This window comes from Pleurodeles waltl, chromosome 6 (genome assembly GCF_031143425.1).
Source record: "Pleurodeles waltl isolate 20211129_DDA chromosome 6, aPleWal1.hap1.20221129, whole genome shotgun sequence".
Lineage (NCBI taxonomy): Eukaryota > Metazoa > Chordata > Amphibia > Caudata > Salamandridae > Pleurodeles > Pleurodeles waltl.
The window spans coordinates 1,389,361,208-1,389,381,082 of NC_090445.1; the positions used below are offsets into that span (position 1 = coordinate 1,389,361,208).

At 44.0% G+C, this 19,875-nt stretch overlaps 1 protein-coding gene across 2 annotated transcripts in view; it reads left to right on the plus strand.

Annotated features, from left to right (window-relative positions):
* MFAP2 (microfibril associated protein 2) overlaps positions 1-19,875 on the plus strand; it is a 261,396-nt gene that overhangs the window by 216,257 nt on the left and 25,264 nt on the right. For both annotated transcript variants that reach the window (XM_069240711.1, XM_069240712.1), the window contains exons 3-7: positions 6,867-6,950; positions 8,200-8,226; positions 9,256-9,354; positions 12,412-12,450; positions 16,430-16,517. In XM_069240711.1, coding sequence (XP_069096812.1) covers positions 6,867-6,950; positions 8,200-8,226; positions 9,256-9,354; positions 12,412-12,450; positions 16,430-16,517 — 337 coding nt within the window. The remainder of the gene's footprint in view (positions 1-6,866; positions 6,951-8,199; positions 8,227-9,255; positions 9,355-12,411; positions 12,451-16,429; positions 16,518-19,875) is intronic.

Below are 19,875 nucleotides of genomic sequence, written 5' to 3' on the forward strand. Positions count from 1 at the left end.
GGGAGATTGCAGGGGTCTTTAAAGCTGCTCCTTTGGATAAAGTTGCAGTCTTTTTGGAGCAGGTCCGCTGTCCTCGGGAGTTTCTTGTCGTCGTCGAAGCAGGGCAGTCCTCAGAGGATTCAGAGGTCGCTGGTCCCTTTGGAAGGCGTCGCTGGAGCAGAGTTCTTTGGAAGGCAGGAGACAGGCCGGTGAGTTTCTGGAGCCAAGGCAGTTGTTGTCTTCTGGTCTTCCTCTGCAGGGGTTTTCAGCTAGGCAGTCCTTCTTCTTGTTGTTGCAGGAATCTAATTTTCTAGGGTTCAGGGTAGCCCTTAAATACTAAATTTAAGGGCGTGTTTAGGTCTGGGGGGTTAGTAGCCAATGGCTACTAGCCCTGAGGGTGGGTACACCCTCTTTGTGCCTCCTCCCAAAGGGAGGGGGTCACATCCCTAATCCTATTGGGGGAATCCTCCATCTGCAAGATGGAGGATTTCTAAAAGTTAGAGTCACCTCAGCTCAGGACACCTTAGGGGCTGTCCTGACTGGCCAGTGACTCCTCCTTGTTGCTTTCTTTGTTCCCTCCAGCCTTGCCGCCAAAAGTGGGGGCCGTGGCCGGAGGGGGCGGGCAACTCCACTAAGCTGGAGTGCCCTGCTGGGCTGTGACAAAGGGGTGAGCCTTTGAGGCTCACCGCCAGGTGTTACAGCTCCTGCCTGGGGGAGGTGTTAGCATCTCCACCCAGTGCAGGCTTTGTTACTGGCCTCAGAGTGACAAAGGCACTCTCCCCATGGGGCCAGCAACATGTCTCTAGTGTGGCAGGCTGCTGGAACTAGTCAGCCTACACAGACAGTCGGTTAAGTTTCAGGGGGCACCTCTAAGGTGCCCTCTGGGGTGTATTTTGCAATAAAATGTACACTGGCATCAGTGTGCATTTATTGTGCTGAGAAGTTTGATACCAAACTTCCCAGTTTTCAGTGTAGCCATTATGGTGCTGTGGAGTTCGTGTTTGACAAACTCCCAGACCATATACTCTTATGGCTACCCTGCACTTACAATGTCTAAGGTTTTGTTTAGACACTGTAGGGGTACCATGCTCATGCACTGGTACCCTCACCTATGGTATAGTGCACCCTGCCTTAGGGCTGTAAGGCCTGCTAGAGGGGTGACTGACCTATACTTGCATAGGCAGTGAGAGGCTGGCATGGCACCCTGAGGGGAGTGCCATGTCGACTTACTCGTTTTGTTCTCACTAGCACACACAAGCTGGCAAGCAGTGTGTCTGTGCTGAGTGAGAGGTCTCCAGGGTGGCATAAGACATGCTGCAGCCCTTAGAGACCTTCCTTGGCATCAGGGCCCTTGGTACTAGAAGTACCAGTTACAAGAGACTTATCTGGATGCCAGGGTCTGCCAATTGTGGATACAAAAGTACAGGTTAGGGAAAGAACACTGGTGCTGGGGCCTGGTTAGCAGGCCTCAGCACACTTTCAATTGTAAACATAGCATCAGCAAAGGCAAAAAGTCAGGGGGCAACCATGCCAAGGAGGCATTTCCTTACAATGGGTATGTCCAGATGTTGGACAATTGCCCGAGACTGAGTTTTTTTAAGGGGATCTTGTCTGGTGGTTTGTGCGAGACTGTTCCTATATGAGCAGGAACACAAAATATTTGCACAGTGCTAGCCTCTATCTAGTGTGACATGGTGGTTAAAAAATGAAGATCTGAAAAAGTCCTTGAGTAGTTGTGATTGGGTGGCATTAACTCAAGCATTGCTTCCATTACTTTGTAATTTGTTGAAGACTGTAGTGGGTATGCCCAGACAAAGGTTTGCTTGTATTATTTAGATAGGACTTGACCTGGCAATTTTGGTTCGACTATTCCTCTTGGAGCAGGACCATGAGTGTTTGCTTCTGGCTGGTCTATGTGAACAGTGGAATAGTGGAGGAAAAACAATTCTCTGATATGCAACATTATGCAATTGTCATAGGCTAAGATTAATTCATGCAAGCCTTCCATCATTTTATTGTTTACTACAGTAGGGATGCAAAGTATGATTTACTGTCTTTCGTACACTGAAATGCTGTATAAAAAGTTGCAGTGCAGCATTTCCAGAAGAGCACTAATTAGTGCCGCACCGAATTTAGTAAGGGTCACTGGCTGATGACATCGTTGACAGAGCTTGCTCTAAATTTGGATGTTCTGCTTGACAATACGTCTTGCGTTGTTCTTCAGTGGTGATCTAGGAGTGACCAGTCTAGGATTTGTCTTGGATGTAAACCTTCCAGTGCAAATTCTTTGAAGTAGGCAACAACATGGGGGTAAGACATGTAAGATGTGCGCTTTTTGGTAAATAATGCATGTTACCTTAAGGTTTATTATGCTATACACCACCTGATCACTTGCCTGCATCTGCTTTACTTAGCATTAGGAAATGGAATAAAAAGCCAAATTACACTAATTTAGTAGACCTGACTTTTGCTGACCCACCCAAGACATGCCCCCTTCATACATTAACAGGGTGGTGGTTCAGTGTAAGGGTCAGTTTTAGGTGCAACATAGCTTTTGCATGGGAAGGTTGATCCATGCTGCTTGTTGTAAGGCTTGCCAACACTTTGCAATGATGCATGTCTCAGAAGGGTCAGCACCAAATTTAGTTGAACCTGAACCAATGGGACCGCTGTGCACTGAGCTGGATCCCTTGCTCGTTGTGCCACGGGAATCAAACTATACCTCATTGAGGATGCTTAAGTAGTCCGGAACCGGTCTAGTGTTTCTTGTGTTCCTCTTTAGAGAGCACCTGGTCTTCAAGTGTGGGCTGGAGTGTTTCTATTGGTGCAGGATAAAAAATGATTTTCATATGGCCAATCACTGTAGAGTACCATAATGGATGAAAAACGATGGTTGGAAATGCTTCCCCAGCGACGTTTTGTGGCTGAGACTGAATTAAGTAATCTTTCCATCAGTTTCTTGTTTGTTGCAATCTGTGCTCTAAGTGTGGTAGGAATTTTCAGATGCAGTCCCATTCTTATTCTGCACAAGCTATCAAATATATCTCTCTCTTTGTGTCTGAACATGCTATTATTTGCCTGCTGAGGTTTGTCTTCCTGTTTGGTGGGCACCTGGCTTGGCAGCATCAGCTGCAGTATCTCGTTTTTGAGCAGACCCAAGACTGATTTGTATAAGGCTGTGATCAATTTAGCATTTACAAGCTAGTGAAAAACAATGGTTTGGAACTTTGCCTTATTGATTACCAGTGCCTCAGAATCTCGCCAATACTTGTTTGTATATTGAAATAGATGCTATTAAGAATGTCAGGTTTGCACAGATGTGGGTACTGCATCACAGGACACAAAGTTAACTTACTGAAAATTCACAAGGATGACAAAACAGGTCTAGTCTTGCTATGTCCCTGTCTGGGGAGTATACTGTCTGGTAGTGGACTGTTCCTACTGGAATTGAACCAAGACCTATTTGCATATGGCTGGTGTAAGTCTAGAATAGCATGTTGGGTGAAAGATGATAGTCGGAAAAGTGCCCTTATAGGACACCAGTGGCTAAGATTAGTTAAAGTATTCCTTCAATGACTGTTGTTTGTTTGAGTAGACATCATAAGTGTGATGGGTGTGCCCAGATGGGTAGCTTTCTCACTGTACCACGTGAGTGAAGCTAAATCTCAGTGATGAGATATATGTAGGCTGACCCTAGTTTCAAATCAAATCAGGGTTTATAAAGCACAACTACTCACTCGTAATGGTCTCATGGCGCTAAGCGGGTTGTCTTCTGCGCTTCAGAAAAAGAGCCAGCATTTTAAGGTCCTTCCTCAAATGGGGTTGCAATGGTGACTACCTGAGGTGCAGGGGCAGGTGTTCCAGCTCTTATCCGCAAGGTTGGCGTAGGATCTCCTACCAGCCGAGGTCTTCCATATGCGTGGTACGGTGGCTAGTGCTTGTTGGGCCGGGACGTCTGGTGGGGGAGTAGAAGGTGATGCAGTGGTTAAGGTAAGCAGGTCCTAGGTCATGGAGGGCCTTGTAAGCGTGGACAAGGAGCTTAAAGTTAACTCTCTTCTCAATAGGGAGCCAGTGGAGGTCTCTTAGGTGAATGGAGATATGTTTGCAGTGGGGAATGTCCAGGATGAGTCTAGCGGAGGCGTTTTGGATGTGTTGTAGTTTCTTGAGGTTCTTCTGGGTGGTACCGGTTTAAATGGGGTTGCCATAGTCGAGTCTGCTAGTAAACAGGGCATGGGTTACAGGTTTTCCACGGTCCTTTGGGATCCATTTGTAGATCTTCTGGAGAAGTCGGAGTGTGTGAAAGCAGGAGGATGTGACTGAGTTGACTTGGCGGGTCATAGTGAACGATGAGTCCAGGATGACGCCAAGGTTGCGTGTGTGGTTTGTTTGTTGGGGGCGAGGGGCGATGGACACCAGGAGTCATCCCTGTTGAATGGTCCCAGGATGAGGATCTCGGTCTTGTCCGAGTTGAGCTTGAGGCAGCTGTCCTTCATCCAGGCAGCGACAGCTTCCATCCTGTTGTGGAAAATCTTCTTGGCAGTATTGGGGTTTTCGGTCAGTGAGATGATCAGCTGGGTATCGTCAGCGTAGGAGACGATGTTCAGTCTGTGGTCCCCTGATGATGGATGCAAGAGGTGCCATATAGACGTTGAAGAGTGTGGAGCTCAGGGAGGAGCCCTGTGGAACTCTGCAGCTGATCTCCATAGGTTCTGACAGGTAAGGCGGGAGTCTGACTCTCTGTGTTCGTCCCGACAGGAAGGAGTGTATCCATTGCAGGGCCTTTCAGTGGGTGCCGGCTGCCTGAAGCCTGGAGCAGAGGATGAAGTGTGAGACCATGTTGAAGGCGGCTGATAGGTCCAGTAGGATGAGGGCTTCTGTATGGCTGTGGTCGAGGAGTGAGTGTATGTCATCTGTGGTGGCGAGGAGGGTGGCCTCCGTGCTATGATTGCTGCTGAAGCCAGATTGGGAGGTGTCCAGGATGCTGTTGTTTTCAATGTGCTTACGGAGTTGAGCGTTGGTAGCCTTTTTGATGACCTTGGGTGGGAAAGGCAGTAGAGAGACGGGGGGTAATTCTTGAGGTCCAGGGGGTCAGCCCTGGATTTCTTCAAGAGTGGTCGGATATCAGCGTGCTTCCAGTTCTATGGGAAGGCGCCTCTATGGAACAGTTGAGTGTGTGTCGGAGCTTGAGTGTGATGGATTTGTTGGTCTTTTTGAAAATGTGGCGAGGACAGGGTTCTGTAGCGGTGTAGGGTATGTGGTGGTTCGATGGGGTGGATCTGAGGTGTTATTGGAGGGCTTGGGGGGTACTTGGGATCTGAAGCTGTTGTATGTGATTTTTATTTTCTGGTGGAAAAAATTGGGCAGCCTGTCGCAGAGGTCTTGAGAAAGAGGGATGCTTGCTGTGGATTGGGGATTGATTGTGTTCACATCTGGAGTGGCCTGTTCATATTGGAACTCTAAGCTCCCTGGGGGTGCTGAATCCAAAGTTCCTCTGGGGTCCAGAGAGTACTAAAACCTAGGTTCCCAAGAGGTTCAGAATGTTGGGTCCCCCGGTATACTAATACCTTGGTACCATGGGATAATTGACCCCTAAGACCGCTGGGGGTACCGACCCATATGTCCCCCAGGAGTAGTGAGCCCTAGTCACCACAGAGGTGCTAGGCAGTAGGTCCCTGAACCAGGGATACCAAATCTGAGGTAGTGGGTACTAGGTGCCCCAGGAGTTCCAATCACTAGGTTGCCCAGGTGTACTGAATGTTGGGTCTCCCTGGGCTACCAAATGTTGATTCCTCGAGGATACTGACCCCCTAAGACCTTGGAGGCACCACCCACCAGGTCCCACAGGGGTACCAAACCCTAGATCTCCTGGGGTTTTATATTCCGAGGACCTGAGTCTTGGGTCTCCGAGGGGTACCAATCCCTATGTCACCCAGGTGGGTCAGAGTCCTCGTCTTATTGGTCAGTGCTTTGGTTCAAGGCAATGATCGCCAAGGCTTTTGAAGTTCCTGAATTGGTCTCTGAAATCTCTAGTTCTTCCTTTTTGTTTTTAAAGTGTTGTTTGTTGCACCCCCGGGTTGGCATCCTGTGGATCCCATTTCCCTTCCATCGGGCACCCACTCACACACTGCAGAGAGGTCAATCTGGTCAGGCTCTTTGATTAACAATGTGGTTGCACTCCATGGGTAAATAAGTAGTGCATTAGTAGTGGATGACGATACTAGAGATGGTACAGAGTTGGTAGTAATAAAAGTGGGTCTATAATGGGAGGGAAGTATGTCCAGGCCCAAGTTACTAGGCTGCATTGCATGAACTGAAAAGAGGCGAACAGCGCCATATGTACTAAGAAGTGGTGTTGTTTTCTTCTCTCCCTATGTGGGTGCACTTTTGGCTGCCAAACATCAACACAAACACCCTTGCGACATAGTCCACTACGCCTGCCTCAAGGAGGTGCACAATTTTGGCGCAAATCCCTGCGTTACTTTTTGACGCAAAAGCGGCGCAAACGTACAAAATTCAATTGTATTTTGTAAGCTTGTGCCACTTTTGGGTCAAAAAGTGACGTAAATGTGGTGCTAAAAAAAGTATAAATATATGCCTTTGTTTGTAAGGATTTATATCAAAACACATGGGTGGTTGCAAGTGAATGCCTGTGCACCAACCATAGAATGCCCTCTTGAAACACAGCTTTGCGTTACTTTTGGTTACAATCTAGTGCAAATCGCAATTTGCGTTGGATTGTAAATACTAACACACCACTTTCCATCAGTTTTACATTAAACACAAAATCTTTGTAAACCTGGACCCCAGTATTTTCCTTTCCCTGCAGTTACATTATGCCACTGTAAATGGTTGCTGCATTAACCTAATCATTTTCATTTTTTCCACAGGGTTCTTCGCGCAGCAGTTTGACATTCAGGGACAACCATATCCAGACCATGGGCAGTATAACCAATATGATATCAATCCATCGGGTAAGATGGGGGGGGGGCGAATAAGGTATAGGCAAACGGGAATGGCTGCTCGAAGGATGAATATCACTTTCAAACTGCATAGAAAGCTAGCAATAAAAACTGCTTCTCTTCTCTGTCCTAATAGACCTGTGAAACAAAGAATGGTTGCTTAACACTTAGCAACAGATTTCATAAAGTCCTCTTTAAATGCATACTCTTATTTTGGTGTTTCCTCTATTTGATAACCAATGTGTAGCTGCTGTAAGCAACTGTTTGTTTGTTTTAGAGGCAATATCCTTATTACCATACGAATACATGGTTAACTCTATTTCTGATCAAACCACTGGGAATTCTTCCTTTAATTTCCATGTTTTGGGTAGAGTAGAACAAGTGTGTTTCTGGGATGGCAATAGAACATAGCAGGTCAAATCCAGTAAGATATATACACACGAGCATCGTTTATTTGTGCATATATTTCAAAGTCCTTCTTTGAAAAAGGACCTCTTAAAGAGAGCTGGCTGCACAGACAAACTTTACAAGACAGTACCTCGATGAGTATCCAGAAGTCTGGCATGTGCTCCTGTTAACCTGCTATATGTCCATTGGCCTGTTTCACACTATTTGATATAGGGGCTAAGGTCTGCCTGGGACAGCAGACCTCGGCACTCTTGAGTTATAGGTCAAATGGGTCTTCAAATACCTACCTCAGGACTTATCAGAGACAGAAATATATTGATACTTTTTGCAATATGGTTAGTTACAGATGCACATGTCTGTAGTGCAGTTGTTAGTAAAGTGCCTTTAACACTTTACGTGAGGTTTGAGTTAAAAAAACACACAAACGCAACACAAATTGTTTGTAAGTCTGGGCCTTACTGTCTATGTGTCCCAGACACCTCATAATTGTCAGTGTATGCAAAGCTCCTCTCCTCATGTATGATTATCCGTATGCAGTCTGTCCCTGAAAACCGAATGTTTCACACAGTTGATCGTAATTCCCTAAGCTTCTCACAATTTCTGTTGATGTCCTCCACTCTCCTCACATTGTCCATATACACAGTCTGTCTATTGCCCAAGCACTTCACAACTTCTCTTTACGTGTCACAAGCTACTCGTGAAGTATGTCCAGGGGCGTGTTCCAAGTTAATGAAACAAACCATCTATGTGCTCAAAGCTCTGCACATTCTCTTTTACGTTAAACTGGAAAATGGAAAATGTCTGATCCTTTGTGTTATAGTGCTTCTGTTTCATCTGTTGTTTTCTTTTCCAGAAAATCAAGAATACTATGATTATCAAGGTAATGTTCCTTTTACATAAATCCCTGAAAACTGGATTTTGTCATAGGTTTATGGACAGATGAGATAATTGCCATGAATGGTTTATTACAGATGTAATCTTTGATGTTTAAATTATTTTAAAAATATAAAGTGTTCTAGAGATTTTGATGTTCGGAGAGAAGGATGAAACACCGCCCTTTTAAATTACCGTGTCATTTCTGCTGATATGGGAACAGATGTTTGTAAAGTTTGCACAATTGCAATTTTGCAACCCTTTGCATCGTTTTGCGACTTGTGCAATCGGAAATGGAGCAGGCAGGGTTTGCACAAGTCCATCTTTCTGTATCAACATCTGCAGGTGATTGACTCAAGGGAAGGATTTTATTTAAAGGAGGCCCAAAAACGTAATTGAAGTATTTCAAACAAGGCAGAAACAAAAATTCAGTCTTTGGAATAAATTTTTTTTTATATTGATTAAAATTAATTTTGACCTTACACACACTAATCTCATAGGATCAGTTATTTCAAGAGTGCACTAGGAGTTAGGAAGAATTTCAAACATGGTGTATTTCTTTTTAAGGACTGATTGCAAGAATCTTCAGCGCCTGGATACCCTCGAGTGTGACAAGCAGCGCTCTACAAATCCACTTTACATTACATTAAAGTGCCTCATGGTGAAATGTACAATCCTATTCTAAACGGTTGTATCTTAATGAAAGGTCTATAGTGTGAACGAAGTCTAAACCAAACAGTAGACAGGCTCAGAAACTTGAATGGCGCCATGCGTTAACTTAAGAGACAAAAACAAAATGTTAGTGAATAACAATAGGATCTGCTAAATATGTATGAATTTCTTTCATACAACATTTCATGACATCCTTGTTTTTAATAACTTGTGTTGAAACATCAAAACAGCAACATGATAGTGCCTAGGATTGTACTGCATAATTTGTTTTCTCTTGGCGCCTACTTTGATTGAACCCCTCAGTGCACAGCAGCCATGGTGGTCTTGTAGTCCACTGTTATTTCAAACTCTCTATTTTTCACAGATGCCACAGTGCGCCCAGAAGAACAGTTCCAGTTTGAACCTCAGGAACAGCAGCGCAATTTGCCACAAGAGGCAATCCAGCCATTCCAGCCAACCTATGGTAAGTTAGCCTTTTTTTAATGTGCAGGCTATCCTTGTGCGCATGCAATTCCGGTTACTGCTGGCATTAACCTCCCTCTGCAAACCAAGCAAGCTAGTGCTGGTGCTCACCTTCCTGCTGATGCTAATAGCCTAGTAGCCTCCTCACAGTTCTCTACTGATGCTAACCTCCTTATATTCAGCATAATGCATCAAGAAGTGCTGCCCAGGGCCGGCTCTAGGGCGGTGCGAGCAGTGAGGCCGCATCTGGTGCTGGCCAGGATTGGGGGCCGCTGACCTCAGGGGGGTGCTGTGTTTCACAATGACGAAACTTACTATTTAAAAGCACCTGCTGAAAAGTTCCTTGCCCACCCTTCAGGAAACAATTAAAATGTCAAGATACTTCTTGTGAATAATGTTCCTGCTAGGGAGAGAGATATGAGTTTTGTCTAGCAGCAACTTTGACTCGCCATAATGTAGGGTAGAGGGTTAATATGCCTGCTACAAAGAACAGAACTACATTTAATGTAGATAGCTGAGTGGATTAGTAAAGCCAGCCTTTACAAGCGCTTTAAAACAAATTCATGTACGTGAAAGGGAGCTATCAAGAGATGAGGGGCACATTTGCTGGGTGGTAGTGAGTGAATCCGAGGAGGTGGTCTGGGGGCAGGAGGGTGCCAAACAAGAATGTCGCACAGGTTGCCACCAGCGCTAAAGCCGGCCTTGGTGCTGCCCTCAGTTAGCACCTCTGCTGAACTAACTTCTCTGAACATGGGACCTGCAGACCACACCAGAATTTGCCAATCTTTAAGGTTGCTACCTTAATGATTTTGTGGCTACCTTCATGAGCTAAGTGATACCTCCATGAGCTGGGGAAATTTCTGTGAGCAGGTGCACATCTCCTAAACAGACACTGTACATTGCCTCCTCAAATGGAAGCATGTTTGAGGTAGACCAGAACAAGTTGAAAGCACTTTCATGTTGAACCCTCTCCCTTTGCCTCTCCACCTGTAAGAGACCTAAAAGACATTCGGAAAAGGGTTGAAAACGTAACTTTTTCCAACAGACTTTTGCCTATCATTACCTTATTTGGCTACGACCTCCTTGGATCTACATAATCCTCTGCTTACCTCTTTGAAAAAGCCTTTAAGCTTTGTTGAGTGCTGAACAAGATCATAATAACAAAAGGAGCCAGTAGATGTCACCAAGGAGTATGCCACTGTCGGCATGGGCAGAAGTATCTCAGCGAGCAACTTGATACCTCGAGGAGCATGCCATTACCTACATAAGCATGTAGATATTAATATAGGAGAGGTATACATGGCTGAGCAGACAATACCTCCTTGAACGTGTGAATCCTTCCAGAGGAGATCAATACTTCAGTGGATCAGTTAAATGCTGCTGTGGGGAAATTAATATCACCATGAATAGGTGGAAAAATATATCACCCAGTGAATCGATTCATGAACAGCAAGATCTTTCCAAGGAGTTGGCAAATACCCATTGGAATTTTTCGATTCCTTCAGAAGCATATTAATCTCTCAAGAGCAGGTGGATACCTTAAATACTCAGGCACATACCTGCATTAAGTAATTTGCAACTGCAGTGAAAACCTCCAGGACATATTTTCATGCTTCGGTGCCAAAGAGAGATAGTTTACTGTTCAAAGCTCAGTTTTTCAGTTGTCAGAATATATATTATAATGAGCTGATAGAGAGTTTGAGGATTCTATCCTTCATTTTTATTTTTCAGCCTTACATGCTTCATTACTTTTTTCAGCCTTAAATGCTTCATTCTCACCCTTTGGTTGTATACCCCTCTTTCTTTCTTACTCCTCCTCTCAAGTCTGAACATCCTATTTCTTCACCCACTAAGGCCCATATTTATACTCTGTTTGCGCCGGATTTGCGTCTTTTATTTTGGTGCAAATTCGGCACAATCTTAACTCCTTTATAATTTGGCGCTAGAACCGTCTAGCGCCAAAGTTATGGAGTGTGCACATTTTTTGCATGTGAAAACCTACCTTGCGCTAATGACATGCAACGTAGGCGTTCTCGTGCAAAAAATTACTCTAAGGCATGTGCGCCTTATTTATCCTCCGGCGTCAAAGTGATGCACCGGAGGAGGTGGGCCTTAAAATATGGCGCCCAGCCGGATTTGCGCCATTTTTTAACACCTGGGTCAGGGCAGGCGTTAAGGGACCTGTGGGCTCATTTCCATGGTGGGAGACCATGGAAGCAGTCCACAGATGCCCTTCCCTGCACCCAGGGACACCGCCTGCCACCCTCGCCCACCCCTGGAGGACACCCATGGATGGGGGGACCCATCCATGGTGAGTGCAGGTAAGTGCAGGTAAGTATATTTATATATTTTTTTAAGTGGCATGGGGGGCCTAACTTGGGCCCCCCTACATGCCACTGTGCCCAATGGCCATGCCCAGGGAACATAAGTCCCCTGGGCATGGCCATTGGGCAGGAGGGCATGACTCGTGTCGTTGCTAAGACAGGAGTCATTTCCATGGGGGATGTGCGTCATAAAATGGCGCTAGTCAGGTTAGAGACAATATTTTTGACTCTAACCTGACTTGAACCATTCTTTGGTGCACAACCCCCAGTCTTCCCTTCGCCTCCGCTGCCCGTTTACCGTCATTTATTTTGACGCTAACCAGGCCGCAGCTCCTGCTACCGTCATTCCATAAATAAGGCACCCAGCCGGCGCGTTGGAATGGCGTTAGCCGGCGGTAAACTTTTTGACACAAATCTGCGCTAGCGCTGATTTGAGTCAAAAATTATAAATATGGGCCTAAGTCTTACGGTTGTTTGTTAGCTCTTTCAAGATGGTAGAATGGGGGCATGCAGAGCACTTTCTTTCCAAGAGGACTTGTCCATTAATAATTTTAGAAATCAACCTTAACTATTCCAAACATTTTCTTTCTCTCATCTCCTGTAATCCTATTGTCATATTTTCATGACCTTCTGTGCTGGCCATTCCTGGTCATATGTTGGCCAGGTTCTGCATGCCAAGATATTCAGCATTTCTTACTTATGTTCTTGTTTCTTTCTTTCTCTTTCTTTTTAAGAGCTGCCTGAGTCAGAGCCAACAGAACCTGGGCCTCTTGGTGAGTTAAGAACTCTTTTTATATTTGCTGGTTGATGTTCAGTTTATATGGATTCTGCCATGATCAGGTCCATACCTCAATGAGCAGTTTGGTTTGCTTTCGAGAAGGGAGTTTGTTCGGTGGATCCATTCACACATATGTGAACACCTCAGTGACACTTCCATAGAGCAAGTGGATACATTTGTCTGGTGAATGCTACAGGGATCTATCCCTTCATACTTTAATTGGTTTTAGTTTTTCCTAAGCATGACCCATCATGTCGCTGTTTGCTCTAAAATATCATAGTGACTTTCCCAAAAGATAGTGCAGTCTGTGGTAGAAGGAAAGACACATGGCATACCTGCACACATGTTGTTTTCTCCCAGGGTAGGTGTAGGGCATCATTGAGTAGCTTTTGGGACGACAATGGAAAACATATGTATTTGTACCTCAACTCCATCCAACAGGCAGGTCCCACTCTCAGACACTCTGAGATTGCTGTTACATCTCACGACTAGTGGTGATAAATACTTTCCAAATCTAGCAACACATCAAGACTAAGAGTAGAAAAAGAGGCTACGGCTCTCTAGAACTAATCATCACTTTAACCACCCACCAGCTCCCAAGACCCACCAATTCATAAATAGGCCTAGATTTACTAACATTTAGCGTCAGGATTGTGTCACTTTTTTGATGCAGGCCAGATACAATACGTATTTTGCTATTTACTAAGCCACACAAGCCCATGTTTGCATGGCTTTTTGTGGCACGGTACAAAAAAACATTAATACCTTGGGTTACTTTGCGTCAGGCAGTCATTACATGGATGGAACACGGGCATTCCCTTGCATCCATGCATGGGTTTTATGCAAATCCAGAATTACTAAAATCTGTAAAGCTGGGCTTGCACCAGAATGGTGCACATACCTGAGGCTGGTGTAACAAGGAGAAATATCTTCCTCCACAAAAATATTCTGAACACAAAGCAGGCACCCTTCAGTTAGCACAAGGCTGACACAAGTGCACAGCACAGGAAGAAAGGAGAAGTGCACCATATCTTTGTTAAGATTGCACATTTCTGCTCTCTCCCTCTCACGCAGTGCAATAAGTTACATTGCTGCACTGCATTGAGTGAAAGTTTAGTAAATCTAGGCCTTAGTCATTCAACTACCCTTCAGTGCTATGGGGCATTAAGAAAGGCATTCTTTGCACTGTTTAAGAACAGTGTAACATACCATACCAGCATACTGAAATAGAAACTGCTATTTGTAACAGGAGCAAAGCTCGTAGTAGGCTTAGCAGGCAGTCAATCAGCAGTGATGTCACAGACCAGGATTCAAAGTTGGTGTTAAAGTTGGTGCAAGAACAGGCATCATGATCATGCTCCTACCCAGTCCCGGCTGGCGACTCAGCAAAAGTGGTGGAGACAGGGGGAAGCAAAACAAAAATAAAACAAAAAATATATATAAAATAAATATATACCTAGTCGCCGCTGCCTCCCAACTACCGCAACACTCCAAGCACAGGCTCCAGCCTGCCCTGCTCCAATCATGCCACTGCACAGAGCAGCGTTATGATTGGCTGGAGCGCCCTGGCTGGGGGCTCCAACTCAGACTGGGAGCCTGGACCGGATCTCTCCAACTCGGCAACGCACACCCTAATGGAAGAGCCAACCCTGCTCATACCTTGATATGGAATCAGATTAAGTAAAGCTGCATGGAGAGAGGTTGGTGGCATGGGAAGGATCGTATACATGCAGTGCACTGCTTTAGAAAGTAATATGCATTGGACTCCAGAAGGGCTTGCTCTCTGTCCAGACTGCCTTTTACTCGAGATTATGGAAATGAAGCCAAGATAATAACAAAGAAGGTTCCCTACTCTTGGTTAAGTTTTGCAATGTACGAAAAGTGTTATTTCAGCATTAGTCATACTGTAGATTCCCATACTTTGTATATATCAAAATAGTTTATTGTAGCTTTAGATGTAAAATAAAATACTAATTTGAATAATCTTGGACTACTTTATTGATGTCTCAGGTCTTAGCAATGTCTTCAGATTTTCATGTTCCCTGCCCCAGAAAGCACTTATGCTTTGTTCGAAGGTTTTGCTGTGGTTCGTCTAGGCCGATTTCAATCATTGCCATGTCCTAGTAGGACTTACAGATGTGGCAACGCTGTCTGAGGTGAATACAGTCTTTGGCAGATGTTGAAGCTAGCAGCCTTCCCACTGATTTTCTCAAATAATTTCTGCCTTTTTTAGGAACTGAGCTGAGTAATGCTGGTTTATGTCAGCAGGAATCCTTTTAAGAAGTTTGTACAAATAAACGCATTGTAATTCTGCCAACAGGACACTGCTTTGTAGTTTCCTACTTCATCAAAAATATCTTAAACAGTTCAGTTTGCAACACGTGGTAGTAGTTTTAGGATTGATGTTTATCAAGCATTGCTAGATCTTTGTTGAACTTTTACCACTCTTTCATGGAGGGAGCGTTGTAGACAAGAGAGAAGCTCTTCAGGAAAGTCAGGATCCTCCTGGGCTTCCCATTACACATTCACGCTGTTGTCCATGCCACCCTGACACATCAACAGTATGTTAGGACACTTTTGTGGCACCAAAAGGATGGGCGGTGTAAAAGCCGGAGTGGTGAAGCATCCGGGAAGTCAGTGGTGGTGGGAATCAATGAGAAGACAAAAGAAAAATGGAAGTAAAGAAAAGAAGTTGCAAGAGAGCGAAAGGTTAGGACAAGGTTACAGAAAGTGGATAAAGGGAAAAATCGAAAACGGGAAAGGAAAGGGTCAAGGGATCAAAAGAAATAGGAACAAAAGGATACAATCAAAGGAGAAGGAAAATTGGAAAAGGAAAGAGTGAAGTAAATAAAAGGAAAAATGTATTGAAGAAAGTATCAATTGCAAACACCATTAAGTCAAAAAGTAAACATATGCCAAAAAGAAGAGAATACCACAGGTCCAGAGCATTCACCAAAAACCTTTGGCCACCCTTGCCCACAACCCTCAGTAGGAACAGAGAGCAAATTAGGACCTTTGAGAGTATTGACAACTTGTCCCTTGATTGCCTGAACATGTCTAGAGGGTGACCAAAAATATCAAAAACTACTAATCTGTTCATGAAGAAGAAGCTAGAAGTGATTGAATTTACAGTACCGTCTTGGAACCCTCATGGTGGGGCGGAAGTAATGAAAACCCTATTCCAAATTCCAAATCAGGGGAGTTTCTTGTAATTTCCACCACCCACTCTAGGTACTGAGACTGCATTCCCAAGTGGGAGATAATTTATTAGATTGCCTGGTGAAGGTTGGAAGTCCCAGCCTTTTTGATTTTTTACGGAAGTCTGATACATTTTACTTGATGGTCTTTCACAGATTTAGAAAAGATATCCTACCTTGGGTAACTTTTGCCAATGCACCTGAATGAATCCAATGGGCACATTGGAGAAGGCTCCACTGGGAGGACAACTCTTGATGAAGATTTGCAGATCCCTTCTTAAAAGATTTGGCTAAGCTTACTATCCCCTTTACCAGCATTAAGTGGCCAATTGTTTGTGGTTCTGACTGGAAACACCAATATTTACAATCTTATGATGTGTTAGTTACTGTAGCAACACTATTTGAAATAGAAACTAGGCATAGCTATTACCAGACTCATTTGATCATATCTAGAGGACAAATACATTACGGCAAACTAAGGAAATTATTGTGGAGTTGTCCTTATTTGCTTGAATTGTTCTTTGAATACATCTTGAAGCAGCTGTCAGAGATGGTGTGTCTCGTTCTCCTTCTTTTTCTCATTCTGTGAATGGCAGTGAATATTTCTTTATTAAGTTAAAATAGTAAGCCAAGTATGAAACACTGCTAATTGTGACAATGGTACTCCTCCAACAGTGTAACATCTTCACCTGGGCACTTTTGAATGCAACACATGATTTGTGTAATACTTTTTTCTCAAACATTTCCAACTAATAAATTATGTCACCTTTTTTCCAGACTGCCGTGAGGAGCAGTACCCCTGCACTAGGCTGTACTCTGTGCATAAGCCTTGCAAGCAGTGTCTGAACGAGATCTGCTTCTACAGGTAAGGACTGAGATGATTAGAAAAGGCAATATTGGCCTCAATCCCTACTTGTTGCATATTTATAAAGACCATATCTGCCATATTACCCAGTGGTCAGGAAGCCTTCCAGTACAAAACTAACCTTTAAGACTTTTCCCACTTTGTATGTGCGTTGTAAAACATTTATCCTCATTACACCTTCCTTGAGGAGATGTTAGATTTGGCACACATCCCTGTAAACGAACGTTAGTAGGTAGGGATTCTCATCAATACCCATAGGCAGTCTCATGGGAACACCCATGTCCCACCCATGTATAGCACAACGTTTTGCTGCTCTGAGGAATTTTCCAAAGCAAATCCTGGTTTGGGTTGGATAGCAAATCTCTCCCTCTGAACGCCTCCCTTGGGTCACTGGGTCACTGGGTCACCAGGGGATACCAAATGAAGGTACATCAATGCCTAACAACAGCAAACTACAAAAGCAGAAGGACAAGAAATGTATAGGCACTTCCGGACCCAACCTCTAGATTGGGGAATTATGCACAGAATGTGGACCCAGAAAATTCTTCAAGCTGTAAAACTACACCAACAGGTGAAAACTATACGTTATCACATATTGCGTTATTCAGCAATCCGCAGCTCCTACACAGGTAATCTGCGGACTGGTACATGAATGAGCTACTCAGAGTGTATTTCTGTGCATTGTGATGTAAGCATTCTCACCCTTCCTGCTGTCAAGTTTTGCTATTCCTTTGAAGCAAGAAGAGACTTTTCACAGGGAGATGCAAACCACCCACCTCATTCATGTTGAGATGGTAATCAACTTTACATCTCATTACAGACAGTAGGAAATGCTAGGATGGAAACCTGCTTGATGCAGCAGTTCTCCTTCCAAGCATTCTCATTCACAGTATACCGACATTCTGATTCATGTCTCTGAAAGGCACATGGGTTACAACGCAACAAAAATTGACACATTATTAATTTGACATCAGAGAGCATGCAGAAATCCGTTGAACTGATGTCTGCTCCTCCTGCAGTCTACAGCCTGCAAAAGCACCGTGTAAGCTGCCAGATATTGCAAATGATTATTGTCACCCCTTTGAAGCTAACAGTCATTCCATGTTGTGCATCAGCCGAGGCAGCAACAGAGCATTTGTGCAATATATTGTAAGTTGAAGATTGGAGAAATGCCCCTTTGTGAATTCTTTCCCTTGTGACTTGCAAAGGTTTGCAATTTGGACATTTCAATTTGTAGAATGGCAATGTAGTTTTATGCATTACGGATTGGAACTATGCTTCAGCAAAGCCAACACACGTGACTTTGAGCATCAATCATCAGGCAATATTCTGCAAATCACGGGCCTTGTACAAATAAAGACAAGTTTTAACATACAAACCTATTTTAAATAAATATCTACCCATCGCCTGGACCATGTAAAGAAATATTCAAAGCACATCTGATATTAGAAACGTAAATACAGGTTTAGCATGCAAGGCAGTGTTCAGCAAGTATTTTAAAACAAAGCAGTTAAATAGCCAGTAAATCATATTAAATAATGTAAATCCTATTGACCCAAACACTTTTTCGATTTTCTGATTTGGAGAAGGGGGTTCTTCCACTCTTATTTTTTACCTTGTGGGGGTGGTCACCTCTATCACTTTCTTTTTGGTAAATTAAGGGGCATGTTTATATGTTTGTCACGCAGTGCAGCGCAGCCAACCAAGTCACCTTGCTGTGCTGCACAGCATGGCAGGGAAATGGCAGGAATGAGCGATTTTTAAGTCCATACGGCACATTCCTGCCTTTTCCACTACGCTGGTACCCATTTGGCAGGCTAGTGCCAATGCAGGCACCCTTGCACCATGCTGCAAGGGTGCCTCCATTGCAGGCAAGATTGTTTTTGTGCCTGAAGGGGCACCTTCCTGCACAAAAACTATCCAGAGGCCTATTTCTCTATCTATATGTGTGCTGCAGAATGCAACATACATAGAAAGAGGCAGTGATGAGGAAAAACAAAGATATTTCTACTCCTTATGCCGCTACTGGGAAGGTGTAGCATTTTGGTGCATTACCAGGTTTACCAATTATAGTGAATCTGGGAGTGCATCAAAATCCATGTGGGAGTTGCTTGGCAACACCCATACAATGCCCATGGAATGCCTTCCCAGGGCAGAGTAAGACAATTCAGCGATTGGCATTTAGTTGTTTTTTCTTTCCATATTATGGAGCCACTCATGGCCACGCAGAGTGGTCTTGTGTGGCTTCATAAATCGAATTTAAGGTTTGCATCACACATGCACCATGTTGCGTGGTGCAAACGCAACACACACCAGCTCATAAATATGCCCCTAAGTATTTATGAATGGAAAATTTTAGGGAGATGTATTCCGAATAAAGACTCAAAATTCGCCCTAAGACCGTTGAAAACTATGAGCTAATTTCTATGTGACAAAAGCCTAAAAAAGCAGAACATTTCTAGCAAAAAAATAGTTCTCTTTTAGATATTTGGTATTAAAGTTCATGCCCCCTGTCATAGTGCAGTATAGCAGAACAGCTTTGCTGTCTCCCATTTTCTGTTCATCTTCATCCTTCCAGCTCTGACAGCTGACATCGGTTCAATAGACAGTGTTCGTCATGCTGTCGGTGATGCTCATTTCATAATGTGATAGTTTTTGTTGCATTGTGACCTATGGAACTTATTTCCTGATTAATAATTTAAACCCACAACTTCAGCTCAATTTTCCGTTTATATACCTTCCATTAAAAGGGAGAGTTATCAGAAAATAAGACAAATTCTTCTATCTGTTTTTTAATAGAATAAGGCATACTTTAGTGTAAATGCTTTTCTTTGTTAAGTCGCTTTAAATTCAATAATGTTACAAGACTGTCTCTTAATTTATAATATTTTATACACCCTGAACTTTTAACAGGGGAAACTATAATAATGCCTAGTGAGTGTGAGTTAGTGTGTGAGAGACGGAGTAAGGGGCATATTTATACTGTTTGCGCCGAATGTGCTTAAAAATATTTGACGCACATTCGGCAAAAACTGTGCACCATATTTAAACTTTTACTTCCTCTGTGTGCAAAATTTTTAGGATGCGGGAAACTGCCTTGCGTTAATGACATGCAAGGTAGGCATTCCCGTCCAAAAAATGACTTTAAGGCCTGTGCGCCTTATTTATTCTCCAGCCTCATTTTGACGCACAGGAGGGGGTGGGCCTTAAAAAACGGCACACAGCCTGATGTGCGCCGTTTTTTAACGCCTGGGTCAGGGCAGGCGTAAAGGGACCTGTGGTCTCACTTCCATGGTCTCTGACCATGGAAGGAACCCAGAGGTGCCCTCTCCTGCCCCCAGGGACACCCCTTGCCACC